This window comes from Rhinoderma darwinii, chromosome 3, assembly GCF_050947455.1.
Source record: "Rhinoderma darwinii isolate aRhiDar2 chromosome 3, aRhiDar2.hap1, whole genome shotgun sequence".
NCBI lineage: Eukaryota > Metazoa > Chordata > Amphibia > Anura > Rhinodermatidae > Rhinoderma > Rhinoderma darwinii.
Window position 1 is genome coordinate 192,694,466 of NC_134689.1, and position 23,451 is coordinate 192,717,916.

At 40.5% G+C, this 23,451-nt stretch overlaps 1 protein-coding gene across 2 annotated transcripts in view; it reads left to right on the forward strand.

The window, feature by feature from the left end:
- MAPK11 (mitogen-activated protein kinase 11) overlaps positions 1-23,451 on the forward strand; it is a 52,756-nt gene that overhangs the window by 2,691 nt on the left and 26,614 nt on the right. The window contains exons 2-4 of one of the 2 annotated variants that reach the window (XM_075857187.1): positions 12,336-12,465; positions 17,724-17,782; positions 23,077-23,188. In XM_075857187.1, coding sequence (XP_075713302.1) covers positions 12,336-12,465; positions 17,724-17,782; positions 23,077-23,188 — 301 coding nt within the window. The remainder of the gene's footprint in view (positions 1-12,335; positions 12,466-17,723; positions 17,783-23,076; positions 23,189-23,451) is intronic. The other variant, XM_075857186.1, reaches the window with a different exon arrangement.

Here is a 23,451-nt window from a genome sequence, read left to right on the forward strand (position 1 = left end):
CACAGCACATAGTGATCTTACTAGATCACTATGTACACACACACACACACACACACACACACACACACACACACACACACACACACACACACACACACACACACACACACACACACGTTACTCAGGTGTCCTGAGAGTTAATAGACATCACTACCAGCCAGGACGTGATGTCTATTCAGAACACTTCAGTAACGTTAGTGTATGTGGCTGCACATAGTGATGTAATAAGATCACTATATGCTGTGTAAATGAATGGAGAGAAGTGTATGACGCTGATTGGTCAGCGTCATACACTTCTCTCCACAACGCCCACTTAGTCAAAAAGTGAAACACGTCCAGTTGGTCATTGAGAAACTCATTAGCATAAAGCTAAAATAGGTCAAAACTCCGTCAAAAATGATCGTTTTTCTAAATACAAAACCCACTTCTGTAATCTACATTACAGCGCCAATCACATCATGTACAATATAGGGCACTTATAATGTCGTGACAGAGCCTCTTTAAGGGTAAGCATACTATGTGGATTTGTCCGATGTACTTTTAGCCCAAACAGAATAAATAAAATCTATATTTTGCCCTTTGGCTAATAGCACCTAACACAGAATACAGCGGACTAATAGTTATAAATCCACTGTATTCCTGATTGGAGTGTTCCTCTCTCCTCTTCCCGTCCCTCTCACTAGTGACTGGAGGCTTCCAGGTATATACATGTTTGCAATGGCGGCTGGCAGTTACTGGTGGGGGGGGGGGGATGCTCTCCTCATGAATATAGAAGACTTGTAACTCTGAGTCTGCTGTATTCTTTGTACGCTGCCTTAATTTAAATAGTCTTCGTGTTAGACCACACCTATTGCTTAGTTATTTAAAGACAACATTTTCTAAGAACTTTTGTTTTTTCACTGTGTGCTATGTCTTTCTTCCTATGTCTACCTGTTCTGCTTTTTGCCACTACTCATGGCTGGTTTACACAGGAAGATTTCTGCCGATAATGAGCACTGATCAACGGTATAACAAGTTGATCAGCGGTTGTTAACAGACCCTTTTACGCGGGCCGATGCTTTCTGTATGAGGACAAACGATCGTTAATACGATTGTTCTGTCCCCATCCGTTTACATCAATGTCGGCAGGGAGATGTGCTGCCGACAGCAATGATTTTATAGGCTGCATAGACTATGTGATCAGCTGACGAACAAGCGTTTGCTCCTTTGTCAGCTGATCGATATCCTTCTTACACGGGCCAATAATCGATATGATTATTGGCCCATGTAAATGAGCCTTTAAGGGTGCAGTTTGGAAGCCACAATGGGAATTGGATTAAAAAAAAGAGAAGTAGAATGCAGTTGTATGTAGTCATTATTTTTTTTCACTATAGACTTTAATGTAACAGCTGGCTGCACTAAAAAATGGAATTCACAACGTAGCAAAACACTGTGTGAACCTAGCCTTCATTGTCCCTGCTTTATCCTCCCACTCAGTTGCCACATTGGCTTCCCCTGTTAGGCTGTATATTTAAAGGGGTTTTCAGAGTTATTAAAAAAACAAAACAAAGTGATTCTCATACTGCACTGTTCATGATGTGACCATTACATGTAAACAAAACTAATTTCACTTACCACGTTGTTCGCCGTTTGTTTATGTCCTTAGACTTCTCTTGTTGGGCGTTTCATAACCTGCTCTAACTACATTTCCCATGAGTCTTTGCAGACTGCAGGGGTTTAGCTCCTCCATCTGTTTTTTTTTTTCTCAGCTCTTCGAATAACTTCCAAGACGATTGCTGTGTCTGCTGCTCCGCTACCCGCCGCTCTCGTTCTTTTCTCAACATTGTATCCCAACGTTGTTTTCTTTGATATACAGCAGGGCTATGGCGCGTGCCTAGAAGCAGAAGGCAGCAGCATGGTACGTGCATGCGTGTTTCCGGCTTTATAACAGAACAGCCAATACACGTGCCATATACCAGGCAGATACTTTCAACAGGCTGATCACATGAAAGGTGTACGGCTCGTAAACAGAGGGGGCAAAGAGTGTAATGTCACCAGTCACGTGTCCTATGGCAGCATCGGAAAACAGGGCCGGTTTAGATACAGTAATTACATTACAAATGTAATGACTTTTAGAGGTTAAAAGCAGTGCCACATAAACATTTTAGCTCAGAAAACTCCTTTAAGTTAATGCATTGCGTGATCTAGGGCAGCCTGGGAGTGATAAGTTAGAAATCCAAGACCTTAATTTTCTAAAATATAACAATAGGATTCCTATACATTATCATGAAAACCATCTACTCAGTAACCGGAGATCCTCTTTAAGTCATGTTTCTCTATTCCCGGAGTACCTCTTTAATGTATTAGACATTATGAACTCTTGTCAAAATGTATTGTTACAGACATGGCATACCTTCCATAAACCATGCAAGTTACTGCTCATACTAGAACTTGTAACCGAGTAAACATTGCTAACTGGTCCATCAGTCATGAGGTTGGAAGGAAAACTAGGATACAGAAGCCAGGAAATGTAAACACTGCTCTGTGACGTTGTTGTGTCCTGTTCTGATCTGTGGTCCTCTCTAGGAATTAGTAAGAAAGTAAGGGACTTTTACACCGGCTATATGGGCCGTAAGAACGAGCGCCGATTTTCCGAGATAGCTTGTGGATCGGCACTCATTTGTTGCTTTCTTAAGGAGCTATGATCAGTAATGTATGGGGACTAGCGCTCACTATTCCAATCGTTCGTCCCCATGCATTTTCACAGCATGTCTCTGTTTACACAGGGAAATGTGCTGCTGACAACGATTATATTTTGTGCAGCTTAAATGATACGATCAGTCGATGAACCCTCGTTTGCCCGATCATTGGCCCGTGTAAAAGGGCCTTCAGTCATATATTTGCTCTTTTGATATCAGCCAGTTAGGCCCTATTCACACTTGCATTAGTTCTAGCCCTCAAATTGCTGCTGTTTTTTGAAGGTCAGAATAGCATAGCATGCTTCACTATTCTATCCAGTAACAAAAATGATAGCTGACAGGCCAATCTTGACAGAGAAAAAATAAAAACCGGATCATGACTGACCATGATAGATCCGTCAAACGGATTATTATAGCTTTTTATTAGCCATGACACCAGTGTAAACAGAGCTAAAGTCCATGTTCTCACGTGGTGGATTTGTTGCGGATTTGCAATTCTACAGTATTATACAAAACACGTGGATGGGTGGCCCACCCCGAAAAAAATATGATAAAAGTTAATCAATAAATGATGTCACAAAATGGTTCTATTAAAAAATATGACTCGTCCTGCAAAAAAAACAAGGCCTCATTCAGCTGTATCAACAGAAAAATAAAATCGTTATGGCTCTGCAGTCACGTAAAATGATTTTATTTCCACGAAATGTGTTGTTATTGTTCAAAAATAGTAAAACATAAAAAAACTATATATAGTTTGTATCACAGTAACAACCCGTAGAGCAAAGGCAACACGTTATTTATGCCGGACGGTGAACGACGTAAATTTAATTCACCAAAAATTATGTTGGAATTTGTTTTGTTTTGTTTTTTTCAAAAGAACTATATACGTTTTGTATCGCTGTAATCGTGACCACCCGCAGAATAAAGTTAACATGTCATTTTTACCACAGGTTGAACACCATAAAAATGAAACCCAAAAAATAATGGCGATATTGCTGTTATTTTTATGTCCCCGCCCCCTTCAAAAACATTTTTTTAAATATATATTCTATGTATCCCATGATGGTGCCATTACAAATAAACCTGGTGCTGCAAAAAAAACAAAAAAAAGTCCTCATTCGGCTACGTTGACAGAAAATTAAAAAAGTTATGGCTCTCGGGGCGCAGTGATGAAAAACGAGAAAAATCGCTGCGTCCTCAAGGCCCAAAATAACTGCATCCCGAATGGGTCTAGGAAAATCTTAAAAACAAAGAGAAAACCCTGACCACCCAATCACAACTTTGGTCCCCTGCTGCTTATAGCTGTCTCAGGGCAGTACATTGCTATGGATGAAACATTATTGTGACTGGCAGGGATTGGTCATGTGACATCATGATGGATGAGACCTCATCACGTCCGTATCTACAAACTAGAACGTTTGAAATTTGCTAGCGTTTAGAAGCGTTTTTTATGCAGTTTAAAATGCCAGAAAAATTGTGTGTGTAAAGGGGGCCTTAAAGGGAGTCTGTCATCAGATGTCCGTATTGAACTACCAACAGGTTATTATAGATTAGGTTAACCTGATTCTGACACCTATTATGTCTTTCCACAGAATGCCTCCTTTTGGAGAGAAAAAGCTTTTATTACATATATGCAATCTCCACTACTGCACATGCGCCGGTTAGGATGTAGGGATGCGCACGCGTTCATTACCCCATGGGGCCAGCCGTGGACTCTCCTAGTATGCTGCCTGGCACCTGTCAATCAAAGGAAGCAGGGAGGGAGGGGAAGTTGAACTGGGGAATGACGAGAGAGCATTTTGCCGCAACGGTGACGCCCTCATTGCTCCAAAATGCTAATTTGCATAAATGTAATAAAAGCGTTTTCTCTTCAAATGAGGCATTCTGTGGAAAGACATAATAGGTGTCAGGAACCTATACTCCCCTGATAAACCCGGCACCACATGTCATGCCCCTACATCCTTGCGAACGCTTCAGCTTGTCATCGCTGCAGTAAGGTAAACAAAGAGCAGTTGCACTGGAGCAGCAGCAGGTTTATCATGCGTGTATTGTCATTTTATACCATTTTTCTGTCTTTTCTTGGGATCCCGGAAAACCCCTCAAACAACCATTTTTTTTTTTAACTGATTACACTGGAACACGGCTCAATCTTCACAGAAGCGTTGCCAGCATTAAGGCCCTTTTCACACTGAGTTTTTTGGCACTGATTTTGATGCAGAAACATCAGAATCGCGCGCAACAAAAACGCCCGATACTGCCTCCCATTGATTTCAAATGGGAGGCGGAGGCATTTTTTTTCCCGCTAGTTGTTTTAGCCGCTTCCCAGAAAAAAAAACGACATACTCTGTCTTCCTGTGGTTCCATCTCTGACCTCCCATTATAATCAATGAGAGGCAGAGAAAGCATTTTTTGGGGCAACTTTTGCCCGCTGTGCTTAATGGCCGCGGCCAAAAAACTCCTCCATGAAAACCGCGGCAAGAAAGTGCAGGCAGGTTTAAAATCTGCCTCAAAATTCCTTAAGGATTTTTTTCTGCCTGCAAAATATTCCATGTGAACAGGACTTTACTGTTCCCTGTATTTCATAGGCGGAGGATAGTTGCCTGCTCCCATTGCTGGAGCTTGCGTGTATAATTTTATTCTTCAAGCTGTGTGTCTGGTTTGAATGTGAGGGAGAAATACTAGCAGGAAAATATGTCGAGGGAACAGTTTCCTTAGGCTGGGTTCACACTGAGTTTTTTGACGTGGAAACTGCGCCGCAAAACGGGCCAAAAAACGGCAGAAAATGCAATAAAATCAATGGGAGGCAGAGGCGTTTTTTTCCCGCGAGTGGGAAAAAGAAGGGACATGCCCTATCATCGGTCGTTTACGCCTCTGACCTCCCATTGACAACAATGGGAGGCAGAGAAAGCATATTTGGTGGCGATTTATGCCCGCGGCGCTCAATGGCCGCGGGCGAAAATCGGCGTGCAGGCAGAGGAAAATCTGCCTCAAAATTCCGAACTGAATTTTGAGGCAGAATTTCCTCCTGCAAAAAACTCAGTGTGAACCCAGCCTTAATATCAGCCGTTGACTAAAGGGGTTTTCGGTAATTTTAAAGGGTAACTAAACTTTCAGAAAACTTCTGACATGTCAGAAGTTTTGCTCGGTGGGCACTAAGACCCCCATCGATCGCTAAAACGAAGCTGCAGAAGCACTCAGGTGAGCGCTGAGCCACTTGGTTTCTGATTGGCTTTTCTCGGCAAGCCGATGTAGCTGTGTACGGGCCCATAGACTTTCTATTGAGCCCGTACACTGTTACATTGGCTTTCCGAGAAAAGTCGATCAGAAACCAAGCAGCTCAGCGCTCGAGTGCTTCTGCTGCTTCGATTTAGCGATCGGTGTGGGTCTCAGTGCTCGTACCCCCACCGATCAAAAGTTCTGACATGTCACTAAACTTTCAAAAAACTTTTGACATGTAATAGTTACCTTAAAGAGGCTCTGTCACCAGATTTTGCAACCCCTATCTGCTATTGCAGCAGATAGGCGCTGCAATGTAGATTACAGTAACGTTTTTTTTAAAAAACGAGCATTTTTGGCCAAGTTATGACCATTTTTGTAGTTATGCAAATGAGGCTTGCAAAAGTCCAAGTGGGTGTGTTTAAAAGTAAAAGTCCAAGTGGGCGTGTATTATGTGCGTACATCGGGGCGTTTTTAATACTTTTACTAGCTGGGCGCTCTGAAGAGAAGTAACATCCTCTTCTCTTCAGAACGCCCAGCTTCTGACAGATCACGCTGTGACGTCACTCACAGGTCCTGCATCGTGTCAGACGAGCGAGGACACATCGGCACCAGAGGCTTCAGTTGATTCTGCAGCAGCATCAGCGTTTGCAGGTAAGATCGACTTACCTGCAAACGCTGATGCTGCTGCAGAATCAACTGTAGCCTCTGGTGCCGATGTGGCCGACACGATGCAGGACCTGTGAGTGACGTCACAGCGTGATCTCTGGAGAACACGCTGTGTCTGCACCGCCAGAAGCTGGGCGTTCTGAAGAGAAGTGGATGATACTTCTCTTCAGAGCGCCCAGCTAGTAAAAGTATTAAAAACGCCCCGATGTACGCACATAATACACGCCCACTTGGACTTTTACTTTTAAACACACCCACTTGGACTTTTGCAAGCCTCATTTGCATAACTACAAAAATGGTCATAACTTGGCCAAAAATGCTTGTTTTTTAAAAATAAAAACGTTACTGTAATCTACATTGCAGCGCCTATCTGCTGCAATAGCAGATAGGGGTTGCAAAATCTGGTGACAGAGCCTCTTTAAATAAGATCTGTAAGTTAAAAACTGTAAATCTTGTGATAAAGTTACCCTAGCAATTCTTGGTCCTTTCAGTGCTGCTGGTATTGCTGGTCCCCACTGCTCGCTTGTTTACATGATGTCATCCATCGTGATCGTCATGACGCAGGATTTAATTTGTACATATATCACACTCACTATGTGTTTGTTCTTTTTAATCTAAAAATGTCTATTATTTTATTCAAAATGGTGCCAGTCGCCAGACGTTAACAGCCAATCCTCTTTTTTATTTGATGTATGATGATATTCGTCATCTGTTGCCCATACTGCCGGATAAGTGTCATGTCCCTTTTTTTTTAAACGGCCTGTCCCATTAAAACATGTTGAGCTCTGGGATTTGGTTAATGGTTTAATCTATAGACACCTCGTATTTCAGGTCTTGGAACTAGTCGTTCCAGTTATTTGGATATACTCCTCCCTGCATTTTTTGACTATTATTATAGGAAGGAAACACATTAGTAAATTACTAGTCACTGAATATGCTTGTCAGGACGGTAGGGACATAGTGGCTGGGCAGGTTGGAGGGAAAGTTTTGTCTTTTTGTTGGCAAAGCCGCATCTGTATCCTGTGGCAAAAGTTCCAGTTTAGCCGTCGGTAATATTTCCTGAGAATGAGACACCCTGGTGAATTCTACATTTAATAATTTATCAGATGAGCTCTGCATTTACACACACAGATATTTTGGTAGGATGGGAACATTTCTGTACAGGAAAAATGTACATCATAACTAGAAGAATCCTGCTACTCCTAATAAAACGATTTTCTGATCCCATCAATGTTTAATCTTAAGTCATAAGAATAACATTGATCAAAGCGCAAATGTTATATAAGTCAGATAGTCATAGGATCGGTCTACACATAGCGATTATGGCTCTACCCCCAACTTTTTTTTTTTAACTACAGATAATTGAAACATACAGATTTTCTTAGTGGCTAGGATACTGTTTAAAAACCTTTACAGACATAAACCGTCTCCACCCGTATGGTGAAGATTTTCCTTGTACTGTCTTTTACTCCCCTCATTGAATAATTTTTTTCACAGCTGGAACAATTGAACCCACATCGCAACTGAGGTTTGTTCACAACATCATGTCAATCTGTAGCCCTAACCTAAAGTGAAATTCCGGTCCTGTGATGTAAAAATATTACATTTACCATGTAGAACATAATTCCACGTGAATACAGATCTCCACTTTTTACCTAGTAAAGTGTAGGGTCTCTGTGGCCGCCGTTTCTCTTCTCTCCAGCACTGCAGTGGGTGGACAGACACGGGAATGATGTCATCAGCCTCTGCCCACCTGCTAAATATAATATATGGTATCTACATAATCTCTGAAGGCGGATTCAGACCACCCTATGTCTCATGGGGGAAAGTGGTAGTCTGACATTATGGCGACATCCACTTTTTGTCTCAACAGTCTACTAAAAAAAATGTCAGGGTTGAATACAACTACAGTACTTGACATGTTATGAAAGTGACCCTCTGACAAGAGGATTGCATTAATCATTGTATAATTAAAAGTCCTGAAACTTTGTAATATACTTCATTAGGTCCCTCTTTGCTATCACATTCTTGTTTACATCCAGAGGCTCAGCACACATACAAACCTAATACTTCTACTCAGAGCTGAGGTTGACTAATATATGGGTAGTTCAACGTTTTGGGTTGACATCACTTTTATTTGAGCAGGACCTAGAGAGGCGGTACAAAAAAATAGTATCATGTAAATAAAAGTATATTTTGATGCATGGATTTCATTATATCAACTAGCCGCTTAGTCTGAGCCCTTGTTTTAGAGGCAACCCTAAGGAATTGCTTGCGCTATTCTTCCTCGCTCGATGTTGGTGTATGTTAATGATCCTGTTTATTATTTCACTTACGATTTCCTTCGAGAGTTCCTTAATTGTTCCCTCTGTGCAAATATAAGTAGTTTTAATTGTTCTAATGGCTCATTGTCTGTTTTCCTAATCCATGGGTGTAAATGTAAAGATTTGTTGAATAAAATACCAAAGCAAATTGCAAAAGATCTGTAAACTGTCATTTAAATTAATGTTGACCATCTGTGTGCTGCTTTGTAGTTAAAAGCATTTCCCCCAAAAATTAAAGGATGACTAGTAAACATGGGTACTTGCAATTGGTGCTCAGACATTTACTAGTTTAACCTGTTACTGGGGAAAAAAACAATGTCGGTCATTACAGCTGCCACCAATATTGTCACCAAGACTTCCCAGACTTCAGAATAGCAAATTTGCCTAGATATTTAGCTGTACAGAAAAAGGCATTGTCGTACAAGTGTATGGGAAATCGTGGCCATATCTAGTGTTATTTAACCTTCCTGGAAACAGGTGTAAGAAACAGCGGAGTAGAATTAAAAGAGGGCAACCGCATAAAACAATCCAGAAGAGAAATAATGGCTGGAACTGCTGTAGATCACAAACTTTAGGGTGCTGACCAGATGATAAATACGCGTGGTGCTCAGTTCTTCGTAAGACGGCTCATAGAATAATCCAAACTTGGAAGAATGGAACATGATACTCACCGCAATGTAACTAGTCCTAAATTTAAACATTCTGCAGGTTCCACATCCTGAGTAACTGGCCAATGACTGTTTTGTGTCATTTGATGCTTTGTCAAGGCAAGAATAAGAAAACTCATGATATAAGAGGAGAACTTCAAAGATTTAGATATTTTGCCATTGATTTTCGTTTTACTGAGATTAATGATGCCCCCTCGGGGCTGTGGAGACAGTCCTGGTCAGTGTTTGTTGGAGTCGGTAGAAATGTACTGACTCCAGCTTCAAAATAAAGATGTGAAATATTATATATTGATATTAAATGCATAGCTTGTTCCATATTTCCTTTCATAGGAATTTAGGAAAGTTTTGTAATCCTAATCTATCAATCGAAGGCACCTTTTTATCAAAGGGCATTGATAACTGGGATGTTCTAGCGGCGATAGAAAATCGGTTATCACTCTCTGTTGTTCTGTCCTCTGCCTTAGACTAAGTATCTGCATACTACTGCTTCAAGACCCCTAGTAAAAATGTCCGAATCTGTGCTGCACATGCACAGAAGTGAAGACCAGAGGAGGAAGTTCACTATTGGGCAAGTGTTTTGCGTGGGTTCAGTTGAAAAGATTGAGTGCCCCCACTCTCTCCTGAATAGACTGGAGCGCTGCGGGTTCTTATTGTCCTTGTTCCCAGTGATGGGGCTGCACTGCGGGCTATTTAGTATCCTGTACTTATCACACGGTCTCCCATACCGCTGGGCAACCTACTGGTGTCGCGCCAGTAAACCGCATCGTTGCTGGGCTCAGAATGAGCTTGCGCTGCTCCTCCCTCCTAGCCTGGCTGCCTGGTAAACGCTGTCTTCCTGACCGCCAGGAACGCTGATCAGAACTAGAGGAGGGAGAACAGCCAGAACGACAAAGAGAGAAGGAAGATAGACAACCAATAAAGATGAAGGACGCAAGGGCTAACAGGACACACACCCCGGTGGAAGACACAAAAATGACGCTTTCCCCTCCGTCTTTGTGTCCACCTCCAAACCCCCTTTACAAGTTTTCAACTGTCTGCATCTAGAGGATGGAAACACAGTAGAAAATAGTGCCGCCCCCAGAGGATCCGGTGCAGGGGCACTTCTTGCCCTATGGTTAAATCGGACTTGACTGGGTGTGCCTGCAGTCATCCCAGAACTGCTAGAGAGAACAGGAAGACCATAGTAAGGCAAGTACTAAATATGGCACATACACTTTTTAAATGTTTCCTTTATTCCCATTCAGACACCTGATTTCCAGGCCATATACATATAAAGTGCACACAGTTTTTTTTTTTTTTTTTTACAACATTACCGAATACACGTACAATTTTATATACAGCGAGCAGACAACCAGGCTTATTATACATAAGTCATTTATAATTTCGAGTTGGAGTCGAACAGTGGAAAATTGTTGCAGAAGTTTGGCTTACTGACTCCACAGCATTGTTAGCCCCAACCATTTGTTAATCAGCGGTAAAAATCTGGTCTGTGTACGGTGCGTGATTTGCGCATCAATTCGTTTGAGAAAAAAAAAAGTGCTTTGCGATTGCGTGAAAAACACATGCCACTCTCAAAACACACTGATGCATAACGCAACGTACAGACCAGATTTACGTTAGTTTTTCACGCACGTGAATCTGATACGCTCGTGTGAATGTGGCCTTAGGACTTATTGAACTGTGTAGTGGGCCCATGTATCTCAAAAATATAACTTGGCTAGGCTGGATTTACATTGGTGTTTGGGGAACCATCCTTCTGTTATTAGTCATCAAAGACTTTAAAGAGGCTCGGTCACCAGATTATAAGTGCCCTATCTCCTACATAGTCTGATCGGCGCTGTAATGTAGATAACAGCAGTGGTTTTTATTTGGAAAAACAATCATATTTTAGCAAGTTATGAACAATTTTAGATTTATGCTAATAGACAACTGGGCGTGTTTGTACTTTTTGAAGAAGTGGAAGTTGTAAAGAGAAGTGTATGACGCTGACCAATCAGCATCATACACTTCTCATTGTTCCAGTGTGATTGTGCAGTGAAGGAAGCTGGGCTGGAACAATGAGAAGTGTATGACGCTGATTGCTCACTGATTGGTCAGCGTCATACACTCCTCTTCACAACGCCCAGTTGTCTATTAAGAAACTAATTAGCATAAATCTAAAATTGCTCATAACTTGTTCAAAAACTATCGTTTTTTAAAATAAAAACCACTGTTCTCTACATTACAGCGCCAATCAGATTATGTAGGAGATAGGGCACTTATAATCTGGTGACAGAGCCTCTTTAATGTATCTCAACAGATGGGAGTGAGAAAACATTTCTAATGGAATTTTTTTGGGAGTATTCCCTTTGTGCCTGGTTCTGTTCATGTTCTTTGTAAATAATGAACGGGAGAACAGAATTTTAGAGGCCAGCAGCATATTTTCTGTCACTAGCTTTTTATTGGTTTTTATTGCTTAGTGGTGTGTGAATGAATAAGGGGCTGCAATGTGACTCTTCACATAGGGAGAAACATGGAGGCAGTACCATCTGTGCTTACTTCGTTTTGTAGACAAAATAATGTACTGCTCCTCCCTGCAATGTGACCACCACATGAAACCAAAGCCGAGAGAATTTGCTCCCATTGATGTCACATGCGCTATTGCTATGCAGTGGCCCAGGCCATGATTAATTTCTTCTGGTTGGGGGGAATGTATCACGAAATGTATTTATCTAGTACACAGGTGATGTAACTACAGCACTTCACTATATTTTCTTGAATTGTATCGCTTTGTCTTACAGTTCTTCTTATGACATGAAGACGAGACAAAAGGTTGCGGTAAAAAAGCTATCCAGGCCTTTTCAGTCCCTTGTTCATGCACGACGGACCTATAGAGAGCTACGTTTGCTAAAACACATGAAACATGAAAACGTAAGCCATACATTTATTGTAAGCTATTATCGCGATTGGTCTAAATGTATAAAACCAGTTTTGCACTCTAAGGGGGTCTTAATCCACTACTTCATCTATAAACAGTCTGCAGTTAGATCTCATGTGTGGTTTTTCTATTCTTTTTAGGCTTCGTTCACATCTGCGTCGGGACTCCGTTCGTGGGTTCCGTCGGACCTTTCCGTCAATGGAAGCCGTGAACGGAATCCAAACGGAAACCATAGGTTTGTTTGCGTCACCATTGATTTCAGTGGTGACGGATCCGGATCAAATGGTTTCCGTTTGTCACAATTGTGTAAGGGTTCCGTTGTTTTTAACTAAATCAATAGCGCAATCGACTACGGTAACAAGCCCAAAATCTAATTGACTGCAGCACTGACTGCCCTTAGACTACATTCCCAAAACAGGTTGGCAACAACACACACTAGCCAAACTGGATATTTCCTTTACTACAACAGCCTTTTTCAAGCGTGTAAAAGAAAGTTCTTCCAACTATCCAGTTTTTGTGTGCTGTTGCCAACCTGTTTTGGTAATTTTGTATAGCAGGGTGGTTGTGAGTCAGACCGAATACCCCAGATGAGGAGCACCTGTTGCATATTGATCGGGGTGCTGCTGGAACTGTGTACTGTTAGAATGTGATTTATTCTGCTGTCATTTTATGATTGAATTAACGTATTTGTGATGGTACAAAGGGTTGTGTCTGAAAATGAATCTTTAGCATCTTGTCTCCGCTGTGTGTCACATCGCATTATACAGAAAGTGACTTTAGAGAGGATCTGTCACTTGTTTAGTAATGCCCAATCTCCTAGCTAATTTAATAGGCGCTGTCACACTGATGCTAGTGAAAATTGTATAGCAAAACGTTTATTTCAAGTTATGAGCTTTTTTTTTTCTAAATATGCAAATGAGGCTATACTAGAAAAAGTCCCCTCCCATTTGGCAAGTATAGCCAAATTAGCATATTTAGAAAAATGTACATAACTTGGCAAATAATAAAAGTTTTTGACGTTCTCAGCATCATAGCGCACATTAGATTAGTTAGGAGATAGGGAATTAATAAACTAGTGACAAATTCCCTTTCAAAGGAGCACATTTTAAAATGCTTTTGCTTGTTTCCTTTGTTGCCTTTATATTTCCAAGAAATACTGCAATAAAATGGATTGCCTAAGCTTACTTCATTACATGAGAAGTGTGACCACATATTATGTGGCCAGGCAAATGAGTATTGCACATAAATGTGTTTCCTTTCAGCCTTTATGCTCCTCACAGGAAGCATTGCCATCATAAAGAAAAAAGGTAAGCTTTGACAATTCTGCAACTAATTTTCAAAGGTGGTTCTAGAGCGCTTGAAAAGCCATTAAATGTTATCAGCATCTGTAGTATTCTGAAATGAGCGGAAGCTGACTAGTCCGGTTTAATCACTAGTAGGACAGGGACAGAGGAGTGGCATATGGAATACAGGAAAACAAAAGATTGCAGGAGAAAAGTAAACTGCTATAGCCGTAATGATGTAAGTGAAAAGGCATGACATCCAGCTATAGAATTGCAACGAGACACTTAGAAGAAAATAATGTTCAGGATGCATTTGAGGCTGGCCATAGACATAAGAATTTGGTCACAATAAGATAATTTTATATACAGTGCCAATGCAAGAGTATTCACAACCTTGAATTAAAAATACATTTTTAGGGGCTTTACACCATTTGATTCACACAGCATGATTACCACTTTAAAGGTGCAAAACATTATTTTTTACTGTGACCCAAGCAATAATTAAGACCACAAAATAGAGAACTTTAATGTGCATAAGTATTCATCCCCTGAAAGTACTTTGTCATCTTTTGCTACAATTCCAGATGTAAGTCTCTTGGTGTATGTCTTTATTAGCTCAGTACATCCAGAATCTGGGATTTTTGCCCATTCTTCCAGGCAAAACTGCTCCAAATCTTTCACGTTAGATGGGTTGTGTTGTCTACAGCCGTCTTCAAATCATGTCACAGATTCTCTATTGGATTGAGATCAGGGTTTTCACTAGGCCATTCCAAGTCATTTAAATGTTTCATCTTTAACCACTCCAGTGTCGTTTTATCAGTATGTTTTGGGTCCTTGTCTTGCTGAAAGTCTCAGCCTAACCCCTTTTTGTAACCCCTCTTTAGGATATATGTTTCGGTTATTGACAATTGACCCAGTGAAGATACCCATCTATTAGTAAAAGCCAGCACCCACTGCCCAGTGGTCTCTTGGCCAGCAGGGATACTGATAACCAATCAAAATGAACTGCATACAGCTTGTCCACCCCACCTGCCATCAGCTTATTTCAGTTGAAAATATGTTTTCCATACAGACAAGCCCTTTAAACGGAATGTGTCGCTAGAATTTTTTTTAGTTAAACTGTTAGTCAATAAATGATTACACATTGTTTTAATTTTTTCACAAGTCAGGAAATATTATAAATTAGATTCTAATTTATAACATTTCCATGTGCTGGTCACTAGAGGGAGCAATTCCCAAAATTGCAGCATTGCAATGTGGTAAAGCAACCTCATTCCTTTATGCTACAAATTTGGTGTAGACACACGCTCTAGTGCCCTCACACAATCCCCCTAGCTTATCATGGCTAGTGCCAGGAGAAAGGAGGGGGTTGAATGTTCAAACCTCCTACACTGTGTGCCGCCGTTTTTTGAGCCAATGCACAGTGTAGGACGATTACATACAGTGGTAATCACACAGTATAACACGAACATACACAAACATCACATACACAAACATAACTTACCTGCTCCTGCCGTCGCCGCTCCCTCCGCTCCTAGTCCTTCTGAACATATGGACGGAAGCCGCGACCCGAAGTAGTCATCTTACTGTCCGGCCGCGGCTTCCGGTCCACATGAAAATGGCGTCGGATGTCGCTCTGCCGAAGACCTTCCTTTTGGACTGTGTGGGAGCGGCGCATGCGCCGTTCCCACACAGACAGCGTACGCTATAGTGAATGGAACGGCTCCCGTTCGCATTCTCTATGGGGATGTATGTGCCGTATTCCATCTCTGTATGTGTCGTTAATCGACACATACAGAGATGAAAAAAAAAAATGGCAGCCCCCATAGAGAAGTAAAAGAAAGAAAAAAAGTAAAACACAAATAAATAATTTATTTTAATAACATACTAAAAGCAAAAACATAAATTAATTTTTTTCCGTGACACCTTCCCTTTAAATCAAAATATCCTGCTATGAGATATAAGGCACATACAATAAATGTTCTTCTAATTTCTCTAGATTGAAAATGTTGTAAACCATTGAGATCGGAAAAACTGTCACCAGATTAATGGTGGCAAAATTCCTTTATAATGGACATAGGAAAAGTTTTTAGCAAGATACTTGTGCAGACACGCCTCGAAAACCCCATTATTCCCTGTTTTAAGATGTGAGATGGCTTCATTTCTTTTCTTGAGTGCATTGCCTGTATGAGTCATTGCTTTCTCCCAGTAGTGCATCCACACTTAAATGTACACTAATTCTTGCTGTCATTTTGCTCTGGAAATCCAGACTACAATAATCAAGGCCTTGCTGTAATTTCTGAGCTGCAGATTGATCAAATAAATGGAAGAACAATGCAGTGAGGAGGAATGCTGAAAGGAATAGACTTTCCTGTCATAAAGAATAAATGATGGCATTGCAGCTTTGAATCCTTTTAAGCCTATTTTTGTTATTGATTTTATGCTCCAATCTAATTATACAGCTGATCTAATCCATCAGAATGTGATTTATTTTACGGTCTTTAGCAAGTGCTCCTAAATTAAGCTGTTATAATTGAATTAATCTATTGGAAAATGTAGAAAAGGTTTTGTCTGAAAATAAAACCTCAGCACCCCATCTAATAGGCTGTGTCAAATATTATTAGTGACTTTCTAACGGGACACATATTAAAATGAAGTATTATGTTTTCTTTGCTGCTGTCCTATTTCTAGCAATGGCTGCAAGAATTGAAATTGCATAAAGTTGAGGCCATTGATCGGGCAAACGAGTGTTCGTATGAACTCTCGTCCCGATTTTATTGCCCTGTGTAATTAGATCAGCCCATGTACGAACAAGTGCTTTTTCATCGGCTGATCTGCTTGTTTATGTGGACAATATTATAATCGCTAGTCGGCAGCACATCTAACTCTGTAAACGGGGAGATATGCTGCGGACATGATGGATGTGCATCGGGACGACCCATCGTAGTAACGATCGCTCGTCCCAATATATAACAGACCAGTATTATGTGTGAAAGAGGAAAACAAGCGCTGACCAGCGAGCGGTCTCCTTTATCCGCACTCGTTTTCACAGCCAATATCGGGCCATATAAAAGGACCCTTATTCAGTTCGTTTAAAGTGTTAAGGCCTTTTTACACGGGCCATTGATCGGGCAAACGAGTGTTCATATGAACACTGATCCCGATCATTGCCCTGTGTAAACTGGGTAACGATCAGCTGATGAACGAGCAAGCTCGTTCATCGAATCATCTGCTTGTTTATACAGCCAACAAAATAGTCGCTAGTCGGCAGCACATCTCCATGTGTTAAAAGGGAGATATACTGTCGATAGGATAATGTATAGGGATGAACAATCGTAACGATCGCTCATCCCCCATACATAACCGATCACCGGTCTTTGTGAAAGGAGCAAATGAGCGCCGATCAACGAGCGGTCTCATGGATCGATACTCTTTTTCACGGCCCATGTCGGCCACGTAAAAGGGGCCTTCCTACATTAATCTGTTATATTTCAAATGTGATATGAACTGTAGCCAACAGGTTTGACGATTCAAACCATTGTTTGCTTCTTATGATTTATACTGCATGCAAAAGTTATTTCTATTTTAAAGAATAGAATGATAGGAACTGACAATTCAATTATGCAAGATGGTTATAGATTATCCGACAAGCCATCTCTGTTTCGGCTCATACGTTTCTCCGTTCTCCATATTATCAGCATCTGTAATGAGGTGAAGTGGAGTGTATTGTGAGACGGTGGCTGTCTATTAAACCTACATCTTGTATGCCATCACACTGCAGACCGTTTGTCATTGTCAGCTACCTGTCCAATAACAATAGATGTATTTTGCAAGCAATCCTGCCTGACACCATTCTACTATGATGAACCTAGGACAAAAAAAATTATGGTTTTACCCTTTTAAAATCAAAGCTTTAAACACTTTTGAATATGAAACAATCTTAGTTGAAAATGTAATTTGTTTTTCAGGTCATAGGACTACTGGATGTCTTTACCCCTTCTACTTCAGTTGAAACTTTTAATGAAGTGTAAGTATTGGTACCACCTATGATTTTCATACCATGGTACATACAAAAAGTCCCAAATAAATATGAGTAACTAGTTCTTTCCAGAGTAGAATTCAATGCAATTTTATGCTACCCTAAAAATCTGCTAGATGTTTAAGAGTTCTGGGCACTGAGTTTTCTCAATCGGCTCAGTTAGGAATGTCTTTACCAATCATATATAAACTAGCACCTTTATTTACCCTTCCAGATCTTTTTTTGAGAGGCCCATAGACTTTCTATTGAGTCAGTACACTGTTACATCGGCTTGCCGAGAAAAGCCGTTCAGAAACCAAGCAGCTCAGTGCTCGCCAGAGCGCTTCTGCCACGTCGCTTTAGCGATCGGTGGGGGTCTCGGTGCTCAGACCCCCACCGATCAAAACATCTGACATGTCACTATAACATGTCAGAAGTTTTCTGAAGGTTTAGTTACCCTTTAACACACAGCCTTTCACTGTGATCCCTTCTTGACTTGAAAAAAGATTTCTCTCTTTAACCCCTTAAGGACTGCCGATACGCCTTTTCACGGCGGTCATTAATGGGCTTTATTCTAGGCCGCTGCCTTTTCACGGCGGCCTAATCAACGTCCTGCACGGGTCTACCGTGCAGGCTGGAGCCGGGACTCGGCTGTCTGATGTCAGCCGGGCTCCTTCTCCAACGGTAGCGATCGAAGTTTCACGGCCGTTTAACCCCTCAAATGCCGCAGTCATTAGCAACCGCTGCATTTGAGATGTTTACAGAGGGAGGGAGCTCCCTCTGTCACCCATCGGCGGCCCGCAAATGCAATTGTGGGCATCCGATGGGGTGCCATGGCAGCTGGGGGCCTAGCAAAGGCCCCCAGGTCTGCCCTGGCTATATACCTATTAGGACGTGCCATAGTGAAGTCTCCTAGTGAGACTGAAAAAATAACTAATGTGAAATAAAAATGAATAAGGTACACATAAAAAAAAAAGCTACACATATATGGTATCCCCGCAATCGTAATGACCCAAAAAATAAAGTTATCATATTATTTAAACCGCAAGATGAACCCCGTAAAAAAAAAAAACGCCAAAAAAAAATGGCAGAATTGCTATTTCTTTCCCATTTTTCCCCCAAAATAATAATAATAAAAGATTAATCAATAAGTCCCATGTACCCCAAAATGGTAGCAATGAAGTCCCGCAAAAAACAAGCCCTCATATGGCGACATTGACAGAAAAATAAAAAAGTTATGGCTCTTGGAAAGCAGCGATGCAAAATAAAATAATTTTAGTTCAAAACTGTTTTTATTCTGCAAAAGTAGTAAAACATTAAAAAAAATTATGCATATTTGGTATCGTCGTAATCGTACATACCCATAGAATAAAGGTAGCATGTTATTTACGCCGCACAGTAATCAGCGTAAATGTAAAACGCATAGAACAATGGCTGAATTGCTGTTTTGTTTTTTTTTATACCCCCCCCCAAAAAAACAAAAAGTTAAAGAGGCTCTGTCACCAGATTATAAGTGCCCTATCTCCTACATAATCTGATTGGCGCTGTAATGTAGATAACAGCAGTGGTTTTTATTTTGAAAAACGATCATTTTTGAGCAAGTTATGAGCAAATTTAGATTTAGTTTCTTAATGCCCAACTGGACGTGTTTTTACTTTTGACCAAGTGGGTGTTGTAAAGAAGTGTATGACGCTGACCAATCAGTGACCAATCAGCTTCATACACTTCTCATTGTTACAGCCCAGCATGATCCACAGCACTGTGTGATTGTGCAGTGAAAGAAGCTGGGCTTGGACAATGAGAAGTGTATGAAGCTGACTGGTCACTGATTGGTCAGCCTCATACACTTCTCTGTACAACACCCACTTGTCAAAAGTAAAAACACACCCAGTTGGGCATTAAGAAACTAAATCTAAAATTGCTCATAACTTGCTCAAAAATGATAGTTTTTCAAAATAAAAACCACTGCTGTTATCTACATTCCAGCGCCGATCAGATTATGTAGGAGATAGAGCACTTCTAATCTGGTGACAGAGCCTCTTTAATAAAAAAATTCTTCATACACCAAAACGGTGCCATTGAAAAATACAACTCAACTCGCAAAAAATAAGTCCTCATACAGCCATGTCATCGTGAAGATAAAAGTTATAGCTCTTCGAATGTGACGATGGAAAAACTAAAATATTGCTTGGTCAAGCAGGGGGAAGGGGTTAACAGATGAATAAAGCGCTACATAGGGATAGCAGGACTTGCCAGTTCTGTTAGACACTTTGCTCATGCAATGCAACAAGAGAGGAGGCTGTACATAGAGGAGCATGTGCTTGGGATGAAAGGGGGTTGATCATGTGTACCAAGTGTACTAGAAAATAACTATAGGAATAGTCTAATCATGGACGTGATAAACAGAGCTCTATAGGTCACTATCCAAAATGCAGGTAGTCAGCACCTCCTAACAAAGTGGCATAAACCAGTGCTGATCTGCTGTTTGGTTTGTGACAAATCTGCTTTGTCTTTGCCTTCGTATTCAGCAGTGGGGCTTGTGTATAAAAGTGATGGCTTACGGAAATGGCTCAGCTGGTGGTATAAATTTGCCTCACGTCATTGCCTACCACTGCATTCACATGGGTATATTTACCTCCTAGTGAGGCCTATGTTGTGCCAAAAACTAGATTTAATGCCTTTGGGAAAACTTTATAACTGTTCTCACACATGAAGGCCCATTGGAAACTGCCTTGCATGAAAAATCCTATCCTAAGTGCCTATTTTTATAGGCTTACTGGATAGGGAGGAAATCTAATCTTTGAACAGTACACACATTTGTGCATTTATGTATCCAGCCTTTCTATTCAGTCTCCATAACTTCAATTGATTTCAGAGTGAAGGTAGCGAGGCATGTGTGATTATTTTTTACTGAAGTCCAGTGCTGGACTTGTTTATTTTTTATTTCTCTAAATTAATGGGGGTAATAACTTCTGAACAGCCGCTGATGTGACACTTCTGACTTGTCTGACGGAGTTGTTATTAAGTTGTTCATCAGAAAATCCCTTTAACTGGCTTCCTTTGACAGAACTGGGCCACTATGTACTTAATATTTTATGACTGCATACATATCATTTTCCTTGTCTACTGCTTTTGTTTCATTCTGTGAAAAGTAAGCTAACATCTACCATCCTTTAGAAAAACATGGACATTTCTAAACTCCTTTTTGATTAGAATGTGGAATGCGGACAGTTGAGTATTATATCACTTCATGTATTAACTCTTTGGAGACGCAGACAACTTTTGGTTTGGTTTTTCATGTTTTCCTCCCCGCCTTCCGTACCTTTTTTTATTTTTCCCCCGGCATAGCCGTATGAGGGCTTATTTTTTTGCGGGAAGAGTTGTAGTTTCTAAAGGCTATGTACACCTTTTTGAGGTATATATATATTTTTATTTTTTTAAATATATCAGTCAGTGTGATTAGTGTAACTTCCTAATTAGTTTTTATTAAAAATTAGTTTTACTTTTGGAAATACAGCTGTTCTGTGTTCTTCATACAGAGCAGCTGTATCGTTCGCTGAATCCTGTACCTGTCAGGTCAGCAGGTCTCTGACAAGCAGGATCCACCTGTAATCTATCACATATAAATTCATATAAGTTTACAGGTGGATTATTAATGTCAGTCACACGGGACTGACGGATTCAGTGAAAAGCAAACGATACAGCTGCTCTGTATAGAGAATACAGAACAGCTGTGTCTCCAACAAATTTTTAATAAAAACAAATTAAGAAGTTACACCAAACACACTGACCTATTTTGTAAAAAAAAAAAAAAAAGCTCTCAATGTTGTACATAGCCTTTAAAGTCATTAATGTACTGGGAAACGGGAAAAAAATTATTTGTGGCGTGAAATGGGCAAAAAACAGTGATACCACCACTGGTGTTTTGTTTTGTTTTTTTAACTTTTATAATTTTTGTGTTTTTTATTATCCCCCTAAGGGACTTGAACCAACGATAACTTGCACAATATACTGCAATGGCAATGAATTGCAGCATATCGTGTTTTTTTTTTCGTTTTTTTTACCAGCTGCTATTTAGCCCTGCCTCTGGAGCATCTTTTTATTTTTATTTTTTTTAGAACTCAACGATGTGCCGTTCCTCTATTATTTCTCCAAGAAATTCATAAATAAATTGACCTCTGGCTGTCACCAGTTGGGGGGGGGGGGGGGGGTCTGACACTGTCCAATCAGTGATGACAAAGTTTGACTGTGCAGGGAGACACCCATTTAACAAGAGGAATATTCACACCTGGCTGTCAATTTATTCATAAATGTCTAGGAAGAATAACAGACGAAAATAAGTTCCAGAATGGTTATTTTATGAGGAATACAAGTAAACAGACATGTCGAGAGGTGACGGGATCTCTTTAAATGAAGGACACCGCTCTAATCCATAGTGTTTTATCAGATAAGCATACATTTGAATCTTCTTTTAAAATTATCACACAAATTTGTACTGTTAAACAACAAACAGTTCATATATGAAAGTGGGAAGCAACACCTGTGAATTGGGATGAGAAAAGTGTTGGACTGGTTTACAAATTGCCACCTATACCTGTAATTGTAAATAGGATCAAGATAACTAGATGTCCTGGACCTGAAAAGCTGCTGCTTCATGTTCAGGAGAGGATTCAAGAGTCTGCTTTTACTGAATGACAATTCAATATAATTGCATGATACAACACCATAGTGCCGTCCCTATCCTACTGGACTTTTCTTTTACTAGGCTTGGTTGTCGTTTCTCACCCAATTGAATGAACCATTACATCTTAGTCAGGCTGGGTGGAGGTGAAAAACGCTTCACTACAAAGGGCTAAAACGTTATCTGTCACTATACTATGGATTTAATATGGGGCGTTGTCTTACTTTAGAGTTATATAGACCGTTTATATGCACTATAAAGCCGTCTACATATTTTGTACACCCACAAATATGTTCTCTACTACTGTATTTACCATAAGTATCGTCATCGGCTGGTCTGCTCTTTTATGCAGCAGTAAATATTATTGTCAGCAGCACATCTTCCTGTGTAATAAGGGAGACGTGCTGCCGACATGATGAAAATGTATGGGGATAAACTATCGGAGTAACGAGTGCTCGTCGCCATACATTACTGATCGCTCCTTGTGAAAGGAGGAAACGGAGCGCCGATCAACGATCTCGTTGATCGGTGCTCGTTTTCGCAGCCCATATCTGACATTTATTAGATGTTTGTTGCTTGCTTGTATAATTCTATTATGTGTTTACTTGTTTCTATTTAACAGATATCTAGTAACTAATCTAATGGGAGCAGACCTAAATAACATTGTAAAATGCCAGAAGCTGACAGACGATCATATCCAATTCCTTATATATCAGTTACTTCGGGGACTCAAGGTAATACATTTTTTTCCTCCTACATGAAGCTACTGGTACATTTGTCACTAGGTGGCACTGTATTTCTTCTGGTTGACCGCTACATTCTCATGCGCGTGACAGATTTACGTGCGTAGAAACTGCGCGTATATCTGTCCGTGTGCATTGTGTTATGCATCAGTGTGCTTTGCAAGTGGCATGTGTTTTTCATGCACTCGCTAGCACTTTTTTTTTTTTTCTTTTTCAATGTAATTGATGCGTAAAACACGGACAGCACATGGATG